Source organism: Herpailurus yagouaroundi, unplaced genomic scaffold (assembly GCF_014898765.1).
Source record: "Herpailurus yagouaroundi ecotype Mexico unplaced genomic scaffold, PumYag 182, whole genome shotgun sequence".
NCBI lineage: Eukaryota > Metazoa > Chordata > Mammalia > Carnivora > Felidae > Herpailurus > Herpailurus yagouaroundi.
The window spans coordinates 58,568,099-58,589,550 of NW_024412413.1; the positions used below are offsets into that span (position 1 = coordinate 58,568,099).

At 40.9% G+C, this 21,452-nt stretch overlaps 1 protein-coding gene across 4 annotated transcripts in view; it reads right to left on the bottom strand.

Annotated features, from left to right (window-relative positions):
• The window catches only part of OS9 (OS9 endoplasmic reticulum lectin), a 30,347-nt gene extending 9,402 nt beyond the window's left edge, over positions 1-20,945 (bottom strand). For 2 of the 4 annotated variants that reach the window (XM_040491588.1, XM_040491587.1), the window contains exons 1-5: positions 20,752-20,945; positions 20,163-20,339; positions 19,231-19,294; positions 19,024-19,100; positions 18,738-18,836 (exon numbers count right to left, since the gene is read on the bottom strand). In XM_040491588.1, coding sequence (XP_040347522.1) covers positions 18,738-18,836; positions 19,024-19,100; positions 19,231-19,294; positions 20,163-20,339; positions 20,752-20,913 — 579 coding nt within the window. In that variant the 5' untranslated portion in view covers positions 20,914-20,945. The remainder of the gene's footprint in view (positions 1-18,737; positions 18,837-19,023; positions 19,101-19,230; positions 19,295-20,162; positions 20,340-20,751) is intronic. The other 2 variants (XM_040491586.1, XM_040491585.1) reach the window with 1 other exon arrangement.
• Between the last annotated feature and the right edge of the window lie 507 nt (positions 20,946-21,452).

A 21,452-nucleotide genomic window follows, 5' to 3' on the forward strand; every position in this document is an offset into this window, starting at 1 on the left:
GAGAGAGAATCCCACACAGGCTCCGCACTGTCAGCGCAGAGCCCAAAGAGGGACTTGAGCTCAGGAACCATGAGATCATGACCTGAGCCAAAGTTGGATGCTTAACCGACTGAGCACACAGGAGCCCCTTGACAATAGATTTGTATCCTGGATATATAAAGAAACCTTGTAACTCAATAATTAAAAGACAAATAATGCAATTAAAAAATAGGCAAAGTATCTGAATAGACATTTCTCCAAAGAAGATACACAAATCGCCAATAAAGCACTCGAAAAGATGTGCCACGTCATTAGCCATCAGGGAAATGCAAACCAAAACCACAATGAAATGCCACTTCAGACTCACTAGGAAGGCTATAGTTTAAAAGGCAAAAACAAATGTCGATGAGGATGTGGAGAAACCCTCAAATACTACTAGTGGGACTATAAGATGGTTCTACTGCTTTGAGAAAAGTCTGGCAGTTCCTTCAAAAGTTAAACATAGAATTACCATATGACCCAGCAATTCTACTCCTTCCTTGGTATATACCAAGAGAAACGAAACCTACGTCCACACAAAACCTTGATCCCAAAGGTTAAAAGCAGCATTGTTCGTAATAGCTAAAAGGTGAAAATAACCCAAACGTCCGTCAAGTGATGAATGGATGAACAGCGTGTGCAACAGTACTTGGGAATAAAGTGTTAAGGAAGTACCGGTACATGCTACACATGGATGGTCCTAGAAAACACAGTGAGTGAAAGAAGCCAGACACAAAGGTCACACGTTAGAGGATCCCAGTCACAGGAAATGTCTAGAACAGGCGAATCTGTAGAGACAGAAAGATGAGACTTTGTCTAGAGTGGAGGGTGGGGTTGAGGAAACGCTGGAGTGGAGAGTAACTGCCAAAGAATAGGGGCTGTATTTTAGGGTGGTGAAGAGGTTCTAAAAGGAACGGTGGTGCTGGTGGCACACCTCCATGAGTATACCACAAACCCCCGAACTGCACACTCAACTGCATGGGATGTGAATTCGATCTTGATAAACCGTTACTGAAAAAAATAAAAGAAAGTAAGTACATAACTTCAGATGAAAGAAAAGGCGGCATGTTTAAGACCAAATGAAACGGGGGCGCCAGGGTGGTTCAGTTGGTTAACGCCTGACTTCGGCTCAGGTTACAATCTCATGGTTTGCGAGTTTGAGCCTGGGGTTGGGCTGTGTGCTGACAGCTCGGAGCCTGGAGCCTGCTTCGGATTCTGTGTCACCCTCTCTCTCTGCCCCTCCCCCACTCACACTCTGTCTCTATCAAAAATAAACAAATATTTTAAAAAAAATTTTTTAAAAGACAAAATGAAGCAAAAGAAAGGAGAGAAAAAGAAGCAGAACAGATGGAACAAAATAAAGCAGAAAATTAAATGTTAGACATAAATCCAAATATTTATACGTACATAAAATAAATGGTTAAAATTCCTAAAAACACAACTAATTATATGTTGTTTATAAAACAAATTTAAAACATAAGAATATAGAAAGGATAAAAGTAAAAGTATGAAAAAAATACAGGGGAGTCTGGCTGGCTCAGGTCGCTTAAGCGTCCAACTCTTGATCTCAGCATCATGAGTTCAAGCCCCACATTGCACAAGGTGTGGAGCTACTTAGGCATATATATAGCAAACAACTCAATGAAAGTTGTTACAGTTATATTACCACATAAAAGATGTTAAGTAAAACAATTTAAGACCAAAAAGGTCAATTCATAATGTTAAAAGTTCAATTTATTAAAAATAGATCTACCCTATGACCCAGCAATAGCACTGCTAGGAATTTGCCCAAGGGATACAGGAGTGCTGATGCATAGGGGCACTTGTACCCCAATGTTTAGAGCAGCACTCTCAACAATAGCCAAATGATGGAAAGAGCCTAAATGTCCATCAACTGACGAATGGATAAAGAAATTGTGGTTTATACACACAATGGAATACTACATGGCAATGAGAAAGAATGAAATCTGGCCATTTGCAGCAATGTGGATGGAACTGGAGGGTATTATGCTAAGTGAAATAAGTCAGTCAGAGAAGGACAGATACCATATGTTTTCACTCATATGTGGATCTTGAGAAACTTAACAGAAGACCATGGGCAAGGGGAAGGGGAGAAAAAGATACAGAAAGGGAGGGAGGCAAACCATAAGAGACTCTTAAATACTGAGAACAAACTGAGGGTTGATGGGGAGTGGGGGGTGGGGAAAGTGGGTGATGGGCATTGAGGAGGGCACCTGCTGGGATGAGCCCTGGGTGTTGTATGGAAGCCAATTTGACAATAAATTATGTTTCATATTTTAAAAAAGCTCAATTTATGAAGAAGATAATTTAAATTGTATGTCATTCTTGGGGCGCCTGGGTGGCTCAGTTGGTTGAGCATCCGACTTTTGATTTCCGCTCAGGTCACGGGGTCATAGGATCGAACCTCACCCTGGGCTCTGTGTTGAGTGTGGAGCCTGCTTAAGATTCTCTCTCTCCCTTTGACCCTCTTTCCCACTCATGCTCTCTCTCTAAAGTTAAAAAAAAAAATTGTATGTAATTCTTTATCTTTCTTATTATCTGTCTCTCCCAACTAAAGCAGGAATTTTTATCTGTTTTGCTCACTGAAATATCTGTAACAACTACTCCAGTGCCTGGCATGTAGAAGCTCTCAATAAACATTTGTTGAATAAATTAATACATACCCCCAAGGTACATAATGCAACAAGTGATAGAATAATAATGAATACACTGAAAGCAGAGTAAGGAATAACAAATCAGTCTACAAGTGCATAATTACATCAGAAGACAAATCAGTAAGGATACAAAAGATTTGAACAGCATGGTTAACAATCATGAACTGAAAGACAAACATACAGAAAACACTGTAGCTAATAATAGGTACACGTTTTCAGGCACAAAGAAACATTCAGAGAAACAGACATACGCTGGAACATTCAACAAGTCTCAACAAACTTGAAAGGACTCACATAGTACAACCATCAAATAATCTATGTAATTATGAGATATAGAAGATAACCAGAGAAACTTGAAGATACTGAATATTTCATAATAATAAGGAATTACTGGTAATTCTTTAGTGTGATAGGGTATGGAGTTATGTCTTTCAAAGAGTTTAACCTTTTAGGGACACCTACAGAAATATTTATTGGTGAAATGATATCTACAATTTATTTCCAAGTAGTTTGGGAACAGAGGTACTAGTAGAGGGAGGTGGGCAGGAAAATAGATGAAGTGAGACTGGCCATATTTGTTGAAACTAGATCATCCCAGGGGGTCATTGTACAATTATCTCTGATGTTCTGTGTTTTTAGCCTTCTGCAATAAAAGTTTTGCAAAGAGAATCTTAAATATATATAACCTGTACCCAGCAATTATACTTTTAAGATACATTTACACACGAACTATGTATAACGTAATAAGCTTTTGTAGTAACAAAAAATATGGAGGGAAACTATTTACTCAGTCCATTTATGATGACAAAATGATGCAACATTCATACAATGGAATATTGCGCAGATGTAAACACAAAGAATAAAGCTCTAGATGGATGGCCATTGAAAGATCTTTAAGAATTATTGTCAAGATATAGAAAAACAAGGTGCAGGACATGTGTTTAATATACTAAATATTGTGTGTAAAAAAGAGAGAAAAAGCAATAAGCTTCTCTAGTCCTAACTGCTTGTGAACACCGGAGAAAGGCTGGAAACACACATGAAGCACTCAGAACAAGGTGACCTGTACGGGTGGGAAGCCACAATGGGAACTGAGCAGGTGGAAGAGCAGTTGGGGAGCGAGAATTTTCATTGTGCACCTTTCTATATCTTCTGGGTTGTGAATCATGAGAAAACATGATCCATTTGAAATTTAGATGAAGAAATTTATAATGGCCACAAAAAGTTGTTGTGAGAAATACCTAAAGCAGTATTTGGAGGGAAATTTATAAGAAACATTTATTAAAAAAAAAAAAAAAGGAAGAGCTGAAAATGAAGGAATTAAGCATTCATTTCAAGAAGTTGAAAATAGAACGGTAAAATAAACTCAAGAAAGCAGAAGGAAGGGGGCGCCTGGATGGCTCAGTCAGTTAAGCTTCCGACTTCAGCACAGGTCATGATCTCACGGTTCATGAGTTTGAGCCCCTCGCCAGGCTCTCTGCCTGCTTTGAATCCTCTGTTCCCCTCTCTCTCTCTGCCCCTCTCCCACTCTGCCCTTCCCCCACTAATTCTCTCCCTCTCTCTCTCTCCTGAAAATAAACATTAAGAAACAAAAGAGTGGTGCCTGAGTGGCTCAGTCAGTTAAGCATCCAACTCTTGATTTCAGCTCAGGTCATGATCTCACGGTTTGTCAGTTTGAGCCCCACGTGGGGCTCTGCACTGACAGCGTGGAGCCTGCTTGGGATTCTGTGTCTCCCTCTCTCACTGCCCCTCCCCGCTCATGCTCACGCACTCATAAATACATAAAAATTTTAAAAATTAAAAAATTTTTTAAAAAGCATAAGGAAGGAAAATAAAGAGTGAAATTAATAAAATAGAAAACAAATACAATACATAAATTCAAAAGAGCCAAAATAGTTGGTTCTCTGAAAAGAGGATTACAACTGACCAAACTCTGGTCAGACTGACCAATAACAAAAGAGGCCAAAATCCCCTCAGGAACGAACAGAAAAACCTACTCACAGATGCTACAGAGATTAAAAAATAATAGAAGGGTATCGTGAACAACTTCATGACAATAAATCTGAAAAATCAGATGAAATAGACAAATTCCTAAAAAATACAACTTACTAAAACTGACCCAACTAGCAATAGAAAACTTTGAATATTCCAAAAACTACCAAGGAAAATCAAGTTGAAACTCTTCCCACAACAAAAACATAGACAAACATGATTTTACAGGTGAATTCTTGCAAACACTCAAGGAGTAAAAAATTGTAATCTTAAACATTCTTCAGTGTACAGAAAAAGTGAGAACATTTTGAACTCATTTTTTGAGGGGAGCATAACCTTGTTACCAAAACATGATAATGACAGTACTAGAAGGAAAAACTACAGGTCAATATTTCTCAAGAGATATATATATAAGTCCTTTAAAAACCAGCAAACTGAATCCAGCAAGACCTAAAAAGGATAGTCAAGGATAATACATATGACCAAAGTCATTCATTTCAGGAATGCAAAACTGGTTTAACATTAGAAAATCAATAAATGGTTTAATTTCAAATGAAAGGTTGGCTTAATATTAGGATATCAATTAAGTATATTAGTTTAAATCAGTTTCATATTAGCAAATAAATACTTGGAAAAAATGATCAGTTCTTAGGAATCAGTGAAATGCAAATTAAATTGATAATGAGATACCGTCATACATCCAATAAGTCAATAAAAATTGAAAGTCTGGTAACATATATTGGCCAGGATATGGAATGTTGGGAATATTTTTGCAATAAGGATATGAATGGGAACAAAAACTTTGGAAAATATTCTGCAGTGCCAAATAAGGTAGAACAGGAGCTTACTACCATATCCTACGACCCAGCAATTGTACACCCAGGCAAATTTCTCCATCAAGAAATTCTCGCACATTGTATCAGGAGGTACTTAAAAGAATTTTGCAAATAGCAGCAGTTTTTGGGAATAGCAGAAAACTGGAAACAACCCAGATGTCCACGAAAAGTAAGGTGGATGAACAGGGGATAATGATACGAAGGAATACTAGACAGGCATGGAAGTGCCCTAGAGGTACCGCCATGGACAGAGATGAATCTCACACACGCAGTACTAGGCAAAAGAAACAGATCCCAGATTTCCTTGTATGCACTCTGCATGCTTTCATACAATATGACACCATTTGTATAAAGTTCAGGAAAAAAAAGCCTAAATTAAATGAGGTGCCTGCACAGATGGCAAAACCTAGAGAAAAGCAAAGGAATTCTCCCTATCAGGTTAGGACGGCTGTTAGCTCTATGGTGAAGGGAGAGAGAGGGATGCACCGTGTGGGGGCACGGAGGCGTTTTTAAGGTACTATCTGCATCCTTCCATAACCCAAGGCGATTAGATAGGTATTTCCTTTATTATATTATTCCTTACACAATACACGCATGTTTTATACCATTTTATGTATTGTGGCATATTTCACAATATTTTTTTATGTGATTAGAAAAAAGAGGGCCACAACATTAAGGTACAAGAGAATATAAGAGGAATAATTTACCATGAAGATATCACAACTCTAAATTTACATTTCTCTGACACAGCCTCAAAATAGATGAAGGGGAAATTAACAAAATTGCCAAATCCACCATTACAGAGAAAATTTTAATGCACCCCTTTCAATAACAACTGGCCACCTGGCCAAAAAACATTAGTAGGTAACTTGACCAATACAGTTAGAGTCTTGAACTAAATCGAGAAAACACACGCTATCAAGCGCACCCACACCATTTTTTAAAGTTCGCCACAGAGAAAGTCTTGATACAACAAATCACTGACACGATGGCCTAAAATTAGAAATCAATAGTCATATATGAAAACAAAAATAGGGGCACCTGCGTGGCTCGGTATGTTGAGCAACTGACTCTTTTTTTTTTTTTCTCTCTCTCAATGTTTATTTATTTTTTGAGAGAGACAGAGTGTGACGGGGAGAGGGACAGAGAGGAAGATACAGAATCGGAAGCAGGCTCCAGGCTCTGAGCTGTCAGCACAGATCCAGATGCAGGGGCTCGAACTCACGAACCAGTAAGATCGTGACCTGAGCTGAAATCCCACACTCAATAGACTGAGCCACCCAGGCACCCAGAGCAACTGACTCTTGATTATGGTTCAGGTCATGATCTCATGGTTTGGGATTGAACCACACATCTCGGGCTGCGTTGAGCTGGCAGCGCGGAGCCTGCTTGGGATTTTCTCCCTCTCTCTCTCTCTCTCTCTCTCTCTCTCTCTCTCTCTCTCTCTCGCTGCCCCTCCCCCACTTGCTCTCTAAATAAATAAACTTAAAAAAATAAAAACAAAAATAAAAGACATTTGTTTAGAAATATAATAAGCGTAAATCTAAAATAAGTTCTCGAGCAGAGCACAAATAACAATGACAATGGAAATGCTGCATATCAAAACTTGAGGGATGCAACCCACATGGAGTTAAATGGACAGCTTTACCCATGCGTGAGTAGGAAAGGAGAGTCCATGAAGCATCCCACGGTTCCTATTATGGACAAAGGGATAATCTCTCTCTTATACAAAGAGTTCTTATCAGTTTAGAAGAAAAAGATCAACAATCGATTAGGGAAATAAGCAAAGAATTTGGATGGTTGAAAGAAGAGTAAAGGCTGAAAGAGAGAAATGCCTCTTAAATATGATTAAGATTACATACCTTTTCCCAGGATAAATGCAAGTTAAAACCGTACTAAGAAATCACTGTTTATCTGAGGCCTGTCTGATGATTGGCCCAAATCTGAAAGTTTAAAAATACATTGCGTTGGCATGGCTGCAGGGGAACAGGCATTCTCATACATTGCTGGAGGGAGAGTAATTTACCTAAGCAGGGTAACTTGGCAGTACATATAAGAATTCCACCAATCTACTTCTAGGAATTTAACCTACATATTCTCTGTGAATAACCTACATTATTCACTGCAGTACTTTTGTGTTAATAAGAGTTAAAACAACCTAAATGTCCATCAACAAGGTACTACTTAGCCAAATGATAGTACAGTGTATAAAAGAATAATAGCAGGGTGCCTGGGTGGCTCAGTCAGTTAAGCATCTGACTTTGGCTCAGGTCATGATCTCATGGTTCATGAGTTCAAGCCCCACGTCGGTCTCTGTGTTGACAGTTCAGAGCTTGGAGCCTGCTTTGGATTCTGTGTCTCCCTCTCTCTCTGCCCCTCCCCTGCTCACGCTTTGTCTCTGTCTCAAAAATAGGTAAACACTAAAAAAAATTTTTTTTAATTTAAAAGAATGATAGCAACTATAAAAAAAAGAACAAGAGAGGGATAGGCAAAATGGGGGAAGGGGGCCAAAATATACAAACTTGCAGTTATAAAATAAGTAAGTAATGAGGATCTACAGCATGGTGATTATAGTTGATAATATATTACACATTTGGAAGTTGCCAAGAGTGTAGATTCTACAAGTTCTCATCACAAGGGAAAACAATTTTAACTATATGTTGACAGAGGCTAACTAGACTCATTGTGGTGATCATTTCACAATATATACAAATATTGAAACATATTGTGCACCTGAAACTAATACAATGTTATATGTCAAATATACCTCAGTAAAAAGATAGGTAAACAAACAGAAAAACAAAGGAAGGAAAGGAGGGAGGAAGGGAGGAAGGAAAAGGAAATTATTTATATATGTATTTGGCAAGGGCTCAAAGATAAATGTTTGTATGTGCATTTAAAAAAAAAAAATCTCTGAGTCAGGGAGCCTGGCTGGCTTAGTCAGTAGAGCATGTGTCTTTTGGAGTGGTGAGTTCGAGCCCCACCTTGAAGGTAGAGTTAACTTAAAAAAAAAAAAAAAAAAAAATCTCGGGGCACCTGGGTGGCTCAGTCAGTTAAGTGACTGACTTCAGCTCAGGTCATGATCTTGTGGTTCGTGAGTTCGAGCCCCATGTTGGGATCTGTGCTGACAGCTCAGAGCCTGGAACTTGCTTTGGATTCTGTGTCTTCTTCTCTCTCTGCCCTCCCCTGCTTGCTCTCTGTCTCTCTCTCTCAAAAATAAATTAGCATTTAAAAACTTAAAAAAAAACAATACAAGAAAATTATAGACCAACTCACTTATGAAAATAGCTGTAAAATCAATTAAAATATTAGGAAGCTAAATATATCACTGTATTAAGAATATTTCAAGGGGTGCCTGGCTGGCTCAGTAGGAAGAGCATCTGATTCTTGATCTCAGCTCAGGTCTTGATCCCAGGATCATGAGTTCAAGTCCCACACTGTGCTTTGCACTGGGCACAAAGCCTACTTAAAAAAAAATAATAAAATAAAATCTTAAAAAAAAAAAAAAGGCAAAAAGGAAACTTTATGACCATGGATTATTCCAGAAATGCAAGGGTAAAAAAACTTAGAAAATGAATTAGTTGAATTCAAATAAAGATGAAAAACCATATGACCATCTCAATAGATATATAAAAAATATGGGTTAAAATTCACACCTACCTATGATGAAAATATTACACAAACTAGGAATAAAATAGATCTTCATTCATCTGGTAAAAGGTGTCTACAAAAACCCTGCAGGAAAACACGATGTTAATAGTGTAACCTCAGTAGTACTCTCTTTAAAATCAAGCCAAAGATGCCTACCTCACCCCTTGAATTGCACTGCAGGTATAAGAAAAATGGCATATATAAGGATTAGAAAGGAAGAAATCAGAGTGTGTCTATTTGCAGATGACATTATTATTCACATAGAAAATCCATGAGAACCTGCAAGCTATTATAATGTAACTTTTAAAGGATGTCATTTACAATAGCATCAAAAACTATAAGGTACCTGTAGGCTTGAAACATTTGCCCACATGCACAAGTCACAAACAAAAAGCTACAAGGTATCTAGGACTAACCTCAAATGAGATCTATAAGAGCTTTCACAGAGAAAATTAAAATCTTAGTTTGGTACAAGGCAGTAAGTAAATAGAAGTAAATATTATGTTCATTGTGAATGAAAAGTCAATATCATAAAATATCAATTCTCTCCAAATTAATATAAAATTCAGTGTAATTCCCCATTAAAATCCCCAAAAGACTTTTTTTCACAGAACTTGTCCAATAATAGCTCAGACAGTTTTGAAGAACAAAGAAAAATGCATACTATCAGATACCAAGACTTACTAAAAAGCTATAGTATGTAAAACAATGTGGAGTTGGCACAGGAATAGACAGACTATTGAAACAAAAAAGAAGCCAAGAAGAAAATGCACATATGTATGGCAACTTGATAAATGCCTGATGTGGCACTATAAATCAGGGAGAAAATATGGCCTGCTCAATAAATGGTGCTGGGACAGCCAGTTATCCAGATGAAAAATAGCTATATTTAGGTTCTAAGCTTACACATGACACATTAAATTGTTTATGGATAAGTCTAACATATGAGGAGAAAACTTCTATAATTTGAAAAATATAAATGAAAAGGATTTAATAAAAGACATAAAATATACAAACTATAGAAAAACACTGAAATTTTTAATCATATTGGAATTTTAAAATTTTTAAGTTAAAAGTACATTTGAGATACTATGAACAAAAGAAGAAGACAAGCTATAGCTAGAGTATAGGAGATTAAGGAATTAAATCTGGAATACATGAAGAATGCCTTCCTAACTCATTCTGTGAGGCCAGCATTACTCTGATACCAAACCCAGACAAAGATATTACAAAACCACAGACCAAGATCCCTTGTGAACACAAATGCAAATTTTCTCAACAAAATACTAGCAAACCAAATTCAGCAGCATACTGAAAGCATTATGCATCATGATTCCTGTGGGATTTATTCCAGGAATGCTAAGATGGTTCAATGGACAAAAATCAATCTGCACACTACAATACACCACATTAACAGAATGAAGGAAAAAGCCACATGATCATCTCAACTGTGAACAAAGAATTTGAAAGTCAACACCCTTTCCTGATAAAATCACTTGAAAAACTAGGAATAGAAGAGAATGTCAACATGATAAAGGCCACATATGAAAACCCCAGAGCTAATAGCATTAGTTAATGGTGAAAGACTGAAAAATTTTCCACGAGTAATAGGAACCAAGATAAGGATGCCCACTTTATGTCGCTTCTATTTAACATAGTACCAGAAGTTATAACCAGAGCAAATTAGGCAAGAAAAAGAAATAAAGGGCATCCAAATTGGAAAGAAAGAAGTAAAATCATCTCCGTTCACAAGTGACATGATATTACACACAGAAAATCCAAAAGAACCCCCCCCCCCAACACACACACAAACCCTATTACAGATAATAAATAAATTCAGCAAGGTTTCAGGACATAAAATCAACATGCAAATATCAGTTGTATTTCTGTATATTTGCAATAAACAAGCCAAAAAGGCAATTTCTTAAGTGTTTATTTATTTGTTTTAAGACAGAGAGAGAGCACATACGCATGGGGGAGGGGGAGAGAGAGAGGGAGATACAGAATCCTAAGAAGGCTCCACGAGCATAGAGCCTGATGTGGAACTCAATCTCACAACTGTAAGATCATGACCTGAGCCAAAATCAAGAGTCTGACCCTTAACCAACTAAACCACCCAGGTGCCTCTAAAAAGGCAATTTAAAAATTTTTTCACTTACAATAGCATCAAAAAATAAACTATTTAGGATAAATTTCTCAAAGGAGGTGAAAGACTTACACATGGAAAACTACAAAATTACAAAATATTACAGAAATTATAGAAGACACAAATAAACAGAAAGATAGCCCATGTTCATGGACTAGAAAACTTAATAGTAAGATGGCAATACTATACAAAGTAGCTCATATTCAATGCATTCCCTATCAAAATCTCAATGGTTGTTTTTATAGTCAGAGAAAAACCCATCTTAAAATTCATATGGAATCATAAGGGATCTCATATAGCCAGAACAATCTCAAAAAAAAAAAAAAAAAAAAAGAACAAAGTTGGAGGACTCAACACTGCCTAATTTCAAAACTTACTACAAAACCACAGTAATCGAAACAGTGTGGTACTGGCATAAGGACAGACATACAGGCCAGTGGCATAGAATAGAGCTGAGAAATCACCCTAGCATATTTGCTCATTTGATTTTCAACAAGGGTATTAAGACCATTCAAAGAGACAAGGATAGTAATGTCAACAAATGGTGCTAGAAAAACTGGATATTTACATGCAAACAAATGAAGGTGGATCCTTACCTTACTTTGTATACAAAAATAAACTCAAAACTATAAAACTCTTAGAAGAAAACAGAAGTAAAAATCATCATGACTTTGGAATAGGAAATGATTTCTTACATATGAGGCCAAAAGCACAGGCAATAAAAGAAAAAATAGGTAACTTAGACTTCATCAGAATTAAAAACTTCTATGCATCAAAAAACACTACTAAGAGAGTGAAAAAGCAGGGGCACCTGACTGGTTCAGTAGGTAGAGCATGTGATTCTTGATCTCAGGGTCATGAGTTCAAGCGCCATGTTAGGCATGGAGTCTACTTTAAAAAAAGAGAGAGGGGCGCCTGGGTGGCTCAGTCGGTTAGGTGTCCGACTTCAGCTCGGGTCACGATCTGGCAGTCCGTGAGTTCGAGCCCTGCGTCAGGCTCTGGGCTGCTGGCTCGGAGCCTGGAGCCTGCTTCTGATTCTGTGTCTCCTTCTCTCTCTGCCCCTCCCCTGTTCATGCTCTGTCTCTCTCTGTCTCAAAAACAAATAAACGTTAAAAAAAAATTTTTTTTTTAAATAAAAAAAGAGAGAGTAAAAAACAACCCACAGAATGGGAGAAAATCATATACATACATACACACGCACATATACATATATATTTGCAAATCATGTATCTGATAAGTGATTAATATCCAGGATATATAGAAAACTACCACAACTCAACGATAAAAAACAACCCAATTAAAAAATGGGCAAAGGATTTAAATAGACATTTCTCCAAAGAACATGTACATATAGACAATACGCACATGAAAAGATGTTCAACATCATCAGTCATTAGGAAAATGAAAATCAAAACCACAATGAGATACCACTGCATATCCATTAGGATGGTTATTATAAAAAATAGTAATAATAAGTACTGGAGAGGGTGGGGCAACTGGGTGGCTCAGTCAGTTAAGCTCTGACTTTTTAAAACAATTTTTAATGTTTATTTATATTTCAGAGAGAGAGAGGGAGAGGGGAGGGGCAAAGAGAGAGGGAGACACAGAATCTGAAGCAGGCTCCAGGCCCTTGGTTCTCAGCACAGAGCCCAACGTGGGGCTTGAACCCACGAACTGTAAGCTCATGCATGACCTGAGCCAAAGTCAGACACTTAACCAACTAAGCCACCCAGGTGCCCCAAGTGTCTGACTCTTGATCTCAGCTCAGGTTACGAACTCAACAGTTGTAAGATTGAGCACCACATTGGGCTCTCTGCTGTTAGCACAGAGCCTGCTTCAGTTCCTTTGTCCCCCCCCACCTCTGCCTCTCCCCCCTCCCTCTCTCTCTCAAAATAAATGAACTTAAAAAAGAAAAAGACATTGAGAGCCACCTGGGTGGCTCAGTTGATTAAGTGTCCGACTTTTGATTTTGGCTCAGGTCATGATCTCATCGTTCATGGGATCAAGCCCTGCATCAGGCTCCATGTGACTGACAGTGGAGAGCCTGCTTGGGATTCATTCTCTCTCTCCCCCTCTGCCCCTCCCCCACTTAATCTCTCTCTCTGTCTTTCTCAAAATAAATAAACAAACATTAGAAAAGAATAGAAAAAGTGAGCAATGCACCAAATCCGCCAATAAAATATGCTTTTGGGTACTTCCCTCAAAGAAACTCTTGCACATTCACAATGAGACCTACATTGTAGCACTGTGTATAAAAGCATTAGAGTTGAAATCCAACTTTTCCTCAACAGAGGAATAGTAAGTAAACAATGAAACACACAGCCATTAAAATCATTGATCTAGATCTCCATGTCATGCCACAGAATGGCAAACAGTGATTAGCGAAAAAGCAAGTTGATACCACTAATGTATAATTTTAAAACACAAAACATATATGGTGTCTACGATACGTGTATGACTAATAAAAGTACAAAGCAAGCATGAAGATGGTTGTGGTTGTTTCTGGAGAGGAGGGAGAGAGAAGAAATGAGAAGGTGGGTTTTAACTACATCTTTCATTAGCATTTTATTCCTTTCTGATGCAAATATGGCAAAATGTTAACATCTGTTTCACTTGGCAGTGGATTTATGGGTCTCTATGACATTATTTTTGTAAGTCCAAGATGTTTCACAATTAGAAATTAGAAAGTAAAAAATCTGAGATCTCTGTGAAATCTCACTTAGTATAAGAATTGAGATAGGGATCCAAATTTTCTTAATTCCAGATGGCTAACCATTCCCAAACCCCATGGAAAAACCGCACTTTTACCAAACACCATGCACACGGCTCCTACCCAGGAGGCATTGGGAAGGTAGGACTTCACTATGCTTGCCCTGGAGGCAGGAAGGTGGTGGTGGGGGGGAGGCAGGGGGAACGTGGTTTACTCAATCATGAAGGCAACAAACTTGGGTGGTCTATCAGGATGTAAGGACTAAAAAATGAGGGGCGCCTGAGTGGCTCAGTCAGTTGAGCTTTGGGCTCTTGATTTCGGTTCAGGTCATGATCTCACAGTTTGTGAGTTCGAGCCCTGTGTCAGGCTCTGAGCTGACAGTGAGGAACCTGCTAGGGATTTTCTCTTTCCCTCTCTCTGCCCCTCCTCCACCCACGTATGCTCTCTCTTTCTTTCAAAATAAATAAACTTCAAAAAAATATAAAAATAAAAAATGAGAAACAGCCAGACAGGAATGCCCTCAACTTTCTGCCACTACCACCTCCAGACTCCCCACCAAATACACCACCCTTTCATTCCCAGTTACAACCCTAGATCTCCTCTCCTCAGGGTAACTGTTCTCCTGTGTTCTGTATCCCAGCTCTGCCCCATTCTCTTCCCCTTCTTTCTGCTATAACTCAATCTCTCCTCAGGTCCACCCAAAAGCATTTACACATGCTCCCAATTTAAAATGCGAAAGAACACCCTCTCCAACCCTATAACCCCTCCAACTAGTGCTCACCTTTTCCCTCCCCTGCATATCGAGACTTCTTCCAAGGTTTCCACTTCTTCATCTCCTCTTCAGCACCCCACAGAAACTGCTGTAGCAAAGTTCACCAGTGACCTCTGTCATTAAGTCCAACCAAAGGACTGGTGGGGGGAGACTGGGAGTAGAGGACTTAGAAATTTTCATCTGGTTCCCATGACTACTGCCGGAGTTCTTATTTCCTTGTGAATGCTTTGCTTTTATTAAAATAATAATTCCCATGACCGCCCACAAGCAGTTTTTAATCCTCCCCTTCCCTGAAGGTTCAAATGCTACTGATGCCCTGGGCCAGCCCCTCTTTGAGATGTGTCACTGTAGTCTCCTTTCTGGCCCCTTCTTGGCAAAGCCCCCTTCCGCCCATGCTTTCAATGATGGCTTCCTCAATGTTCTGTTCCACCTTTTCCACTATATACTGTTTCTTTGGGGGGATTTTACCCAGACCAAGACTCCAACTGTAGCCAATATGTTGATGACTCCCAGCCTTCTGGGTTCAATTCAGATCTCTCTCCTGAGTTCCAAACCCACAGATCTAACAGCCTCCTCAGAAATCTCTACTTGGACGCCTGCAGCCACCAAAATCATCATACTCAAAACCAGAATCATCATTTTCCTTCACCAAACCTATTCTTCTTTCTACTCTACCTAACTTAGGAACCACCATCTATCCATGCTCAACCCAGAAACCTATGAGTCTTACTCTATTCTGTTCCCTAAATCTCCCTCCAAATTCACATTTCTTCATCCCTGGGCCACCTTCTTTTCTCACCTGGATCACTGCAACCACTTCCTAACTGGCCTCCCAATCATTTGCTACATTCCAGCCAGAGTGAGCTTTCAAAACCAAAACTGAATATGTCATCATCCTCCTTAAGATATCTCATTAGCTTCCCCCTTATTTCTCGGATTGTCCAAACTCAACATAGCTACAGAGCTTCATGACCTGCACGCTGACCCCTAATTGCTGCCCAGCCTCACCTCCCACACTCCCTTCCCACAATTCTCTCCAGTCACTGTGAAAAGCTATCAACTGCCCCTTGTCTCCAGGCCTATGGCACTTAGCAGACCTTCCACTTGGAATGTCCTCTTCCCTCTACCCCTCCTCTACAGCTGCTGGACTAGCTCCTCATCCTTCAACTGTCAGTTCAAAGGTCACATTCTCCAGGAAGCCTCTCCTTCAGCTAGACTTGGCTAGTTCTTTCATTGTGCGTCCCCCTTATCACCCCCATGATATGTAGTTCAGCTGTCAGACTTTATCCTGCTTGCTGTGGCTGTTTATTTAATGTCTGTCTCCTGAGAGCAGGACTAGGTCTCTCAGTCACCACTTCATCCCCAGTTTCTATGACAGGGCTTGGTGCAGGGCATATGTTCAATAGATAAGAGGAAAGTGCAGTCTTTGCCCTCAGTTCTTGGCCTACTGTAGCTGCAAATAACAAAAATAATTAGAATATAATAAAGTAAGTGCTTATAATCAATTACGCATGTGTGTAGATGCTTGTGGGTTGCTACGGTCTGAATGTTTGTGCCCCTCGAAAGGTCTTATGTTGAAATCCTATGCCCAATGTGATGATATTAGGAAGCGGGACCTTTAGGAGGTGCTTAGGTCATAAGGGTAGAACCTTCATGAATGGGATTAAAGTTCTTATAAAAGAGGCTCCCCAGAGCTCCCTAGCCCCTTCCACCATGTGAGAATAAACAAGAAGTCTATGACCTGGGCCACACTAGCACTCTGATCTCTAACTTCCACACTCCAGAATTGTTAAGAAAAAAATTTCTGTTTATAGGCCATTCAGCCTGTGGTATCTTGTTCTAGCAGCCCAAATAGACTAAGCCATGGATATATGTGGACATGGATATGTGGATGTGAAACGCTGAAGAAACCTAACTCACCTTCTGGCTTAGCCAAGAAAGTTCACATAAAATCGATGACATTTGAACCGGCTCATTATTCATTCCAGTCATTCAACAAATAACTTCTAGGCACCTACTTGGTGCCAGGCACTGTTCCAGGCACCAAGAATACAGCAGGAAATAAGACAAACAAACAAAAATAAGAAAAAGAAAGAAAAGATAAAGAAGAAGAAAGAAAAGAAGACAGACATTGTCCCTGCCTTCCTGGAGCTTATTCTAGTTGGGGTAGACAGACAGGGACGTTAAATTCCAACACTCTCTCTGTCCCAAAAATAAATAAAAACGTTGAAAAAAAATTAAAAAAAAATAAATAAAAAAAATAAAAAATAAAAAAAAAAAATAAAGCAAACGGTTTCCCCAAATGATACATGCTTTGAAGAATATAAAACTCTGTAGGTGTTTACCAGGATGGTGGCAGAAGGCTGCATGTGTTCTGTGTGCCAACATCAGGGCTAACCTGTGGACGTGTCACAGGGATATATAACTTGAATGACAGGGTGGAGCCTACCGCTCAAAGATCTGGAGGAAGACAGCTTTCAGCAGAGGCAACAATGAGACCCACTGATTCAAAGAACAGAAAGAAGGCCAGTGGGGCAGATACACAACGAGTATTTATATCTCCGGCCCAGACCTCATCCCTGAACTCCAGAATCACAGAACCAACTACCAGCTGGACATCGCCACTGTATGTCTAGAGTCATTGTGACCTCCATCAACCTGGGTTCCCCTCCAAACCCAACCCTTCCCATTCTAGTAAATGACAGTTGCATTGTTGCATTTGCTCAAGCCAAAAACCCCAGAATCATACTTGACTCCACCCCATGCCCAATCCATCAATAAATCTTCTTGGGTCCACTTTCAAAATATGTCCCAAACCCGAGGGCTTCCCATCACCTCCCAGGCACCTCAGTCTGTGCTGAAGTATTTGGATCTTAGCCTTTGTGCAAGGCAGAATCACGGAAGGTTTTCCAGGACGGGACAGAGAAGTGACACTTGTCGTAGGGATGTGTTGGAGTCAGCTCACACCAGTTCACAAGAGCCAACTGGAAAATTTTCAGGAATGTTGCCAGATGGTTGACATCACAGTGACAGCATGAATTTGGCCACGGTAAGACTACTTATACCACAGATACTGGTAAATATTATAGATCAAGGCTCCCCACTCTCTCCTGGCCATCAGAATGCTCAACATTTACCAGCATACAACTGCATGTGCAAGTCTGTATTACAGAAAGACCCTTCTTGTGTCATCGGGTGTGTGATTCTTATCTCTATAGGTGTTTACATTTGCGAATACACGTTAGCACCCGAAGAACCTTTCCCACCATATATCTGCCTGCTTGCCTGAACTCAGTTAGGGAGCACTAGATCGGGAGCACCTGATAAGAGGCTGTTGGCAATGATGCAGGCGAGAGATGAAGGCACCAAGCATAGGAAAGAAGTCAGTGGTCAGAGAAATCTAGAAATAGGACGAATAGGCTTTGTCATTTACTCTGAGAGAACTAAATTCCTTTCCTTCACACCACTCCTCAGTTTGTAGTCACAGACCCATTTCTGTGATTCCTCTTTAACATGTCTTCCTGTCTAGACTGTACATTCCCTGAGGGCAGGGGCTGTGTGTCTGCCCAGCACTGTAGCCCCAGAGCAGGGCCCAATGCTTACACCTGCACAGCCTTACTGACGAGTCATTAAATGAAGAACGGAAGACGAAGTAAAGGAGAAGGAAAAGTCAGTAATAACGCTCAGAAGAAGAAACATGGGAAAAAGAATAAGTTTGGCTAGTGGTTCAGAGGGAAGGGTTTGGGAAATGTTGACTTCAAGTGCCCGGGACTATCCAGGCAGTGGCATCCAGCTACCAGCTGGAAATATGAGTCTTAAACTTAAGAGTCTTGGGTCTGAAAGAGACCTTCCTGAGTATAACTTGCAACCCTTCCCTCTTCCCTTAGAGTCTGAATTGTCACTAAAGGAGTGTCAACTTCCCTCTCTTAAGACTCACCCGAACCTCGGCCTCCCGTGGCCTCCCATTAAGGTCGCATTTGGACCCGTTGCCATATGTCTGGCTGTGGTAGCGTTTCAGACGATGCTGCTTGGAGGCCTGGGGAGGACATCAAGAGGGAGGGCGGGGGCAGAAGAAAGACAGCAAAGAGAAAAAAATGGCATTTTGTCCTAATAGCCACCGAGCCCCAAGCAACATGTCAGCTAATCCTGACCCTCCCCTTCTCGTTAGGGCTCTGAGTCTACAGCCAGGACCCCTTTCTCTCCCAACCCCAAACTCCTACCACCTTGGCTGTCTCATCATCCCAGTCGAAGGCCGATTGGTAGTAGCCGAGATAGAGGACTTCACCTTTGATCTCTGAATCTACAAGAGAAACCACAGTGAAGCACCGTTACTCCCTTCTAAGAGGACTAAGAGGGAAGGGGCCTGGGGAGGCAGGTCACCTTCTATGAAGTGTTGCTGAGGGCTTAGGGAAAATGTAGGCATGAGTCACCTTCCATGTGGTACTGCTGGATGTGGCGTCCGTAACAGAATTCATATGTCCACCAGTCCTTGGTCTGACAATTAAAAAAAAAAAAAGAACAATCAAGGGGATAGTGTGCAGATGTCTCTGCTTGGAACCTGAATCTCTCCTAGCTCCAAGACACATAACCTCTCATCTACTTCTCATCCCCTCTGCTTCCATACTCAATTCTCCAGATTCTCAGTGACGAGGAAGGGCTGCTTTCCTTCTGTGACTGGGAGAAATGCCTCTAAAGTATGTTTTTCACCTGTGCTCTTTCCACGCCTCCCTTTTTAAAGATTTTTTTAAAAAATCCTTCTTCGCCTTTTATAAAGATAAGAAATCATGGTATCCTTAAAGCACTCGGACTGGGAAAATTTGAATATTCAAATATTAATTGAACTTCTACAACATTTCTTGTGCTGTTCTAGCCACCGGGGATACAACTGTGAACAAGATAAATTCTCTGACCTCATGGACTCATATTCCAGTGCTGGGACTCAGACTAAAAAAAATAAATAAATAAGCTGATGATTCAGTTAATAAGATGATTTCAGATCATGAAAAATGCCATGATGAGAATAAAATAGGACACCGGCAGAAAGTGACGGGGGCAGGGGGTGACTTTACCAGGAAGGCTTCTCTAGGAGAATGTCCCTCCTACCCTACAGTGACCCTCTTTAGGCACCTCAATCTTGGCTTAACCATCATTCTGAGGTCTTCTGTCCTAACCCTCCTCTACACTCAGCAAAGTGTCATCAGTGGTTGCAGGATTCTTTGCTTCTGTACAATATGTCTACTTGTCCAATGGCCTTTTTAACCCCCATAGGTCCTCTCGTCCCTCCCCATTCATGGGCACTCCGGTTCCCAGATAGATAGCTAGTTCCCAAGCCCTTATTCCAATTCTTCCCAGCCCCTTTCACCTTCAGCAAGCAAGGAGCATCTTTCATTGGGCTCAACAGCTCAGGGATCCCAGGCCCTCGGTAAGCAGGTGCCTCCTCCTCCCTTTCACGCTGGAAGTGAATAGCTCCAGCTGGCAGGCGACATTCATAGCGCTGTTTGTACTTAGAGGAGACAATCACCACGTCCGAAGCTTGGCTCTGGGAAAGACGGAGGTTGGGGGGCAGGGAGGCAAAGAGAGGCTGGGATCAGAGAGAACAACGAGATCCCTCTTCGGATCCTGGGGAAGAGCCCAGTCAAGTCAGAATGAGCCACAAGTCTTCCAGCTGTGTTTGGCGGGTGAGGGGAACGAGCACTCGCACTTCTCTCCCGGGAGGAGTCTGGGTGCTTCTATCTGGAACCGAAGCTGACAGCGGGAAGCCCCACCCCTCCCAGTCCCTAGCCCCAGGGGAATGGGTCTCCGTCTACGGTCCTTAGGAGTCATCGTAAAACTCCTACCTACTCCTCCCGATTCTTCTTAGGCGCCCTATGCAGACTCCACAGCGGCCCTTCTTCCTCTATCTTTCCCCCCTTCCCCTTGCCCCAGATCCTCGCCCTTCCACGCCTCCACACCTGCCCTCCCATGACAGGCAACGGCAGGATCTCGATCCCATAACGCATCTCACTCAGTTCCTCTAGATTCAGGCTTCCGACACCGCCAGCCAGAGTTGCGGGTAACAGGAGCCCCAGAAGTAGCAGCCCCAACAGGCTGGACAGCAGCGTTTCCGCCGCCATCTTTCGTTCACCTTCTTACTCGGGGCAGCTCCTTCCGCCCTAAACCTGGCAGCGGCCTCACCCCGCCCACGAACGCCGAAAGGTCTCATTGGTTGAATGTTCTGTCCCTCTTACCTACCCAATTCCCATTTGTAAACGTGGCTCCAAAACCCTCCGGGAGGTGGATCACGATGATAAGCAAAACCACTCACTGCTCCTGATTGGTCAGAGATGCCAACCAATCATCGAGGAGCTCAGACCTCCTCCCACCCCACCCCCCCCACCCCCAGTTCCAGAGAGATGAGGTCTAACGCCCGGGCCCTTTGAAGCAATCTTTCTGTCTTCTTCCAGGGGTCACACGCATCTCTTTTTCTTTTTTTTTTTTAAGTGGTTTCTTGCATTGTAGACTGCTCCCGCCAGGTGGAGGATTGAGACCGGTGGGTGGTGCATGCAATACGCCTGAAAGTTACTTAATACTTGTTGCAAAATAATTATTATTTGGCACAAAAACAGACGTTAAGATCAATGGAACATAATAGAGAACCCAGAAATGGACCCAA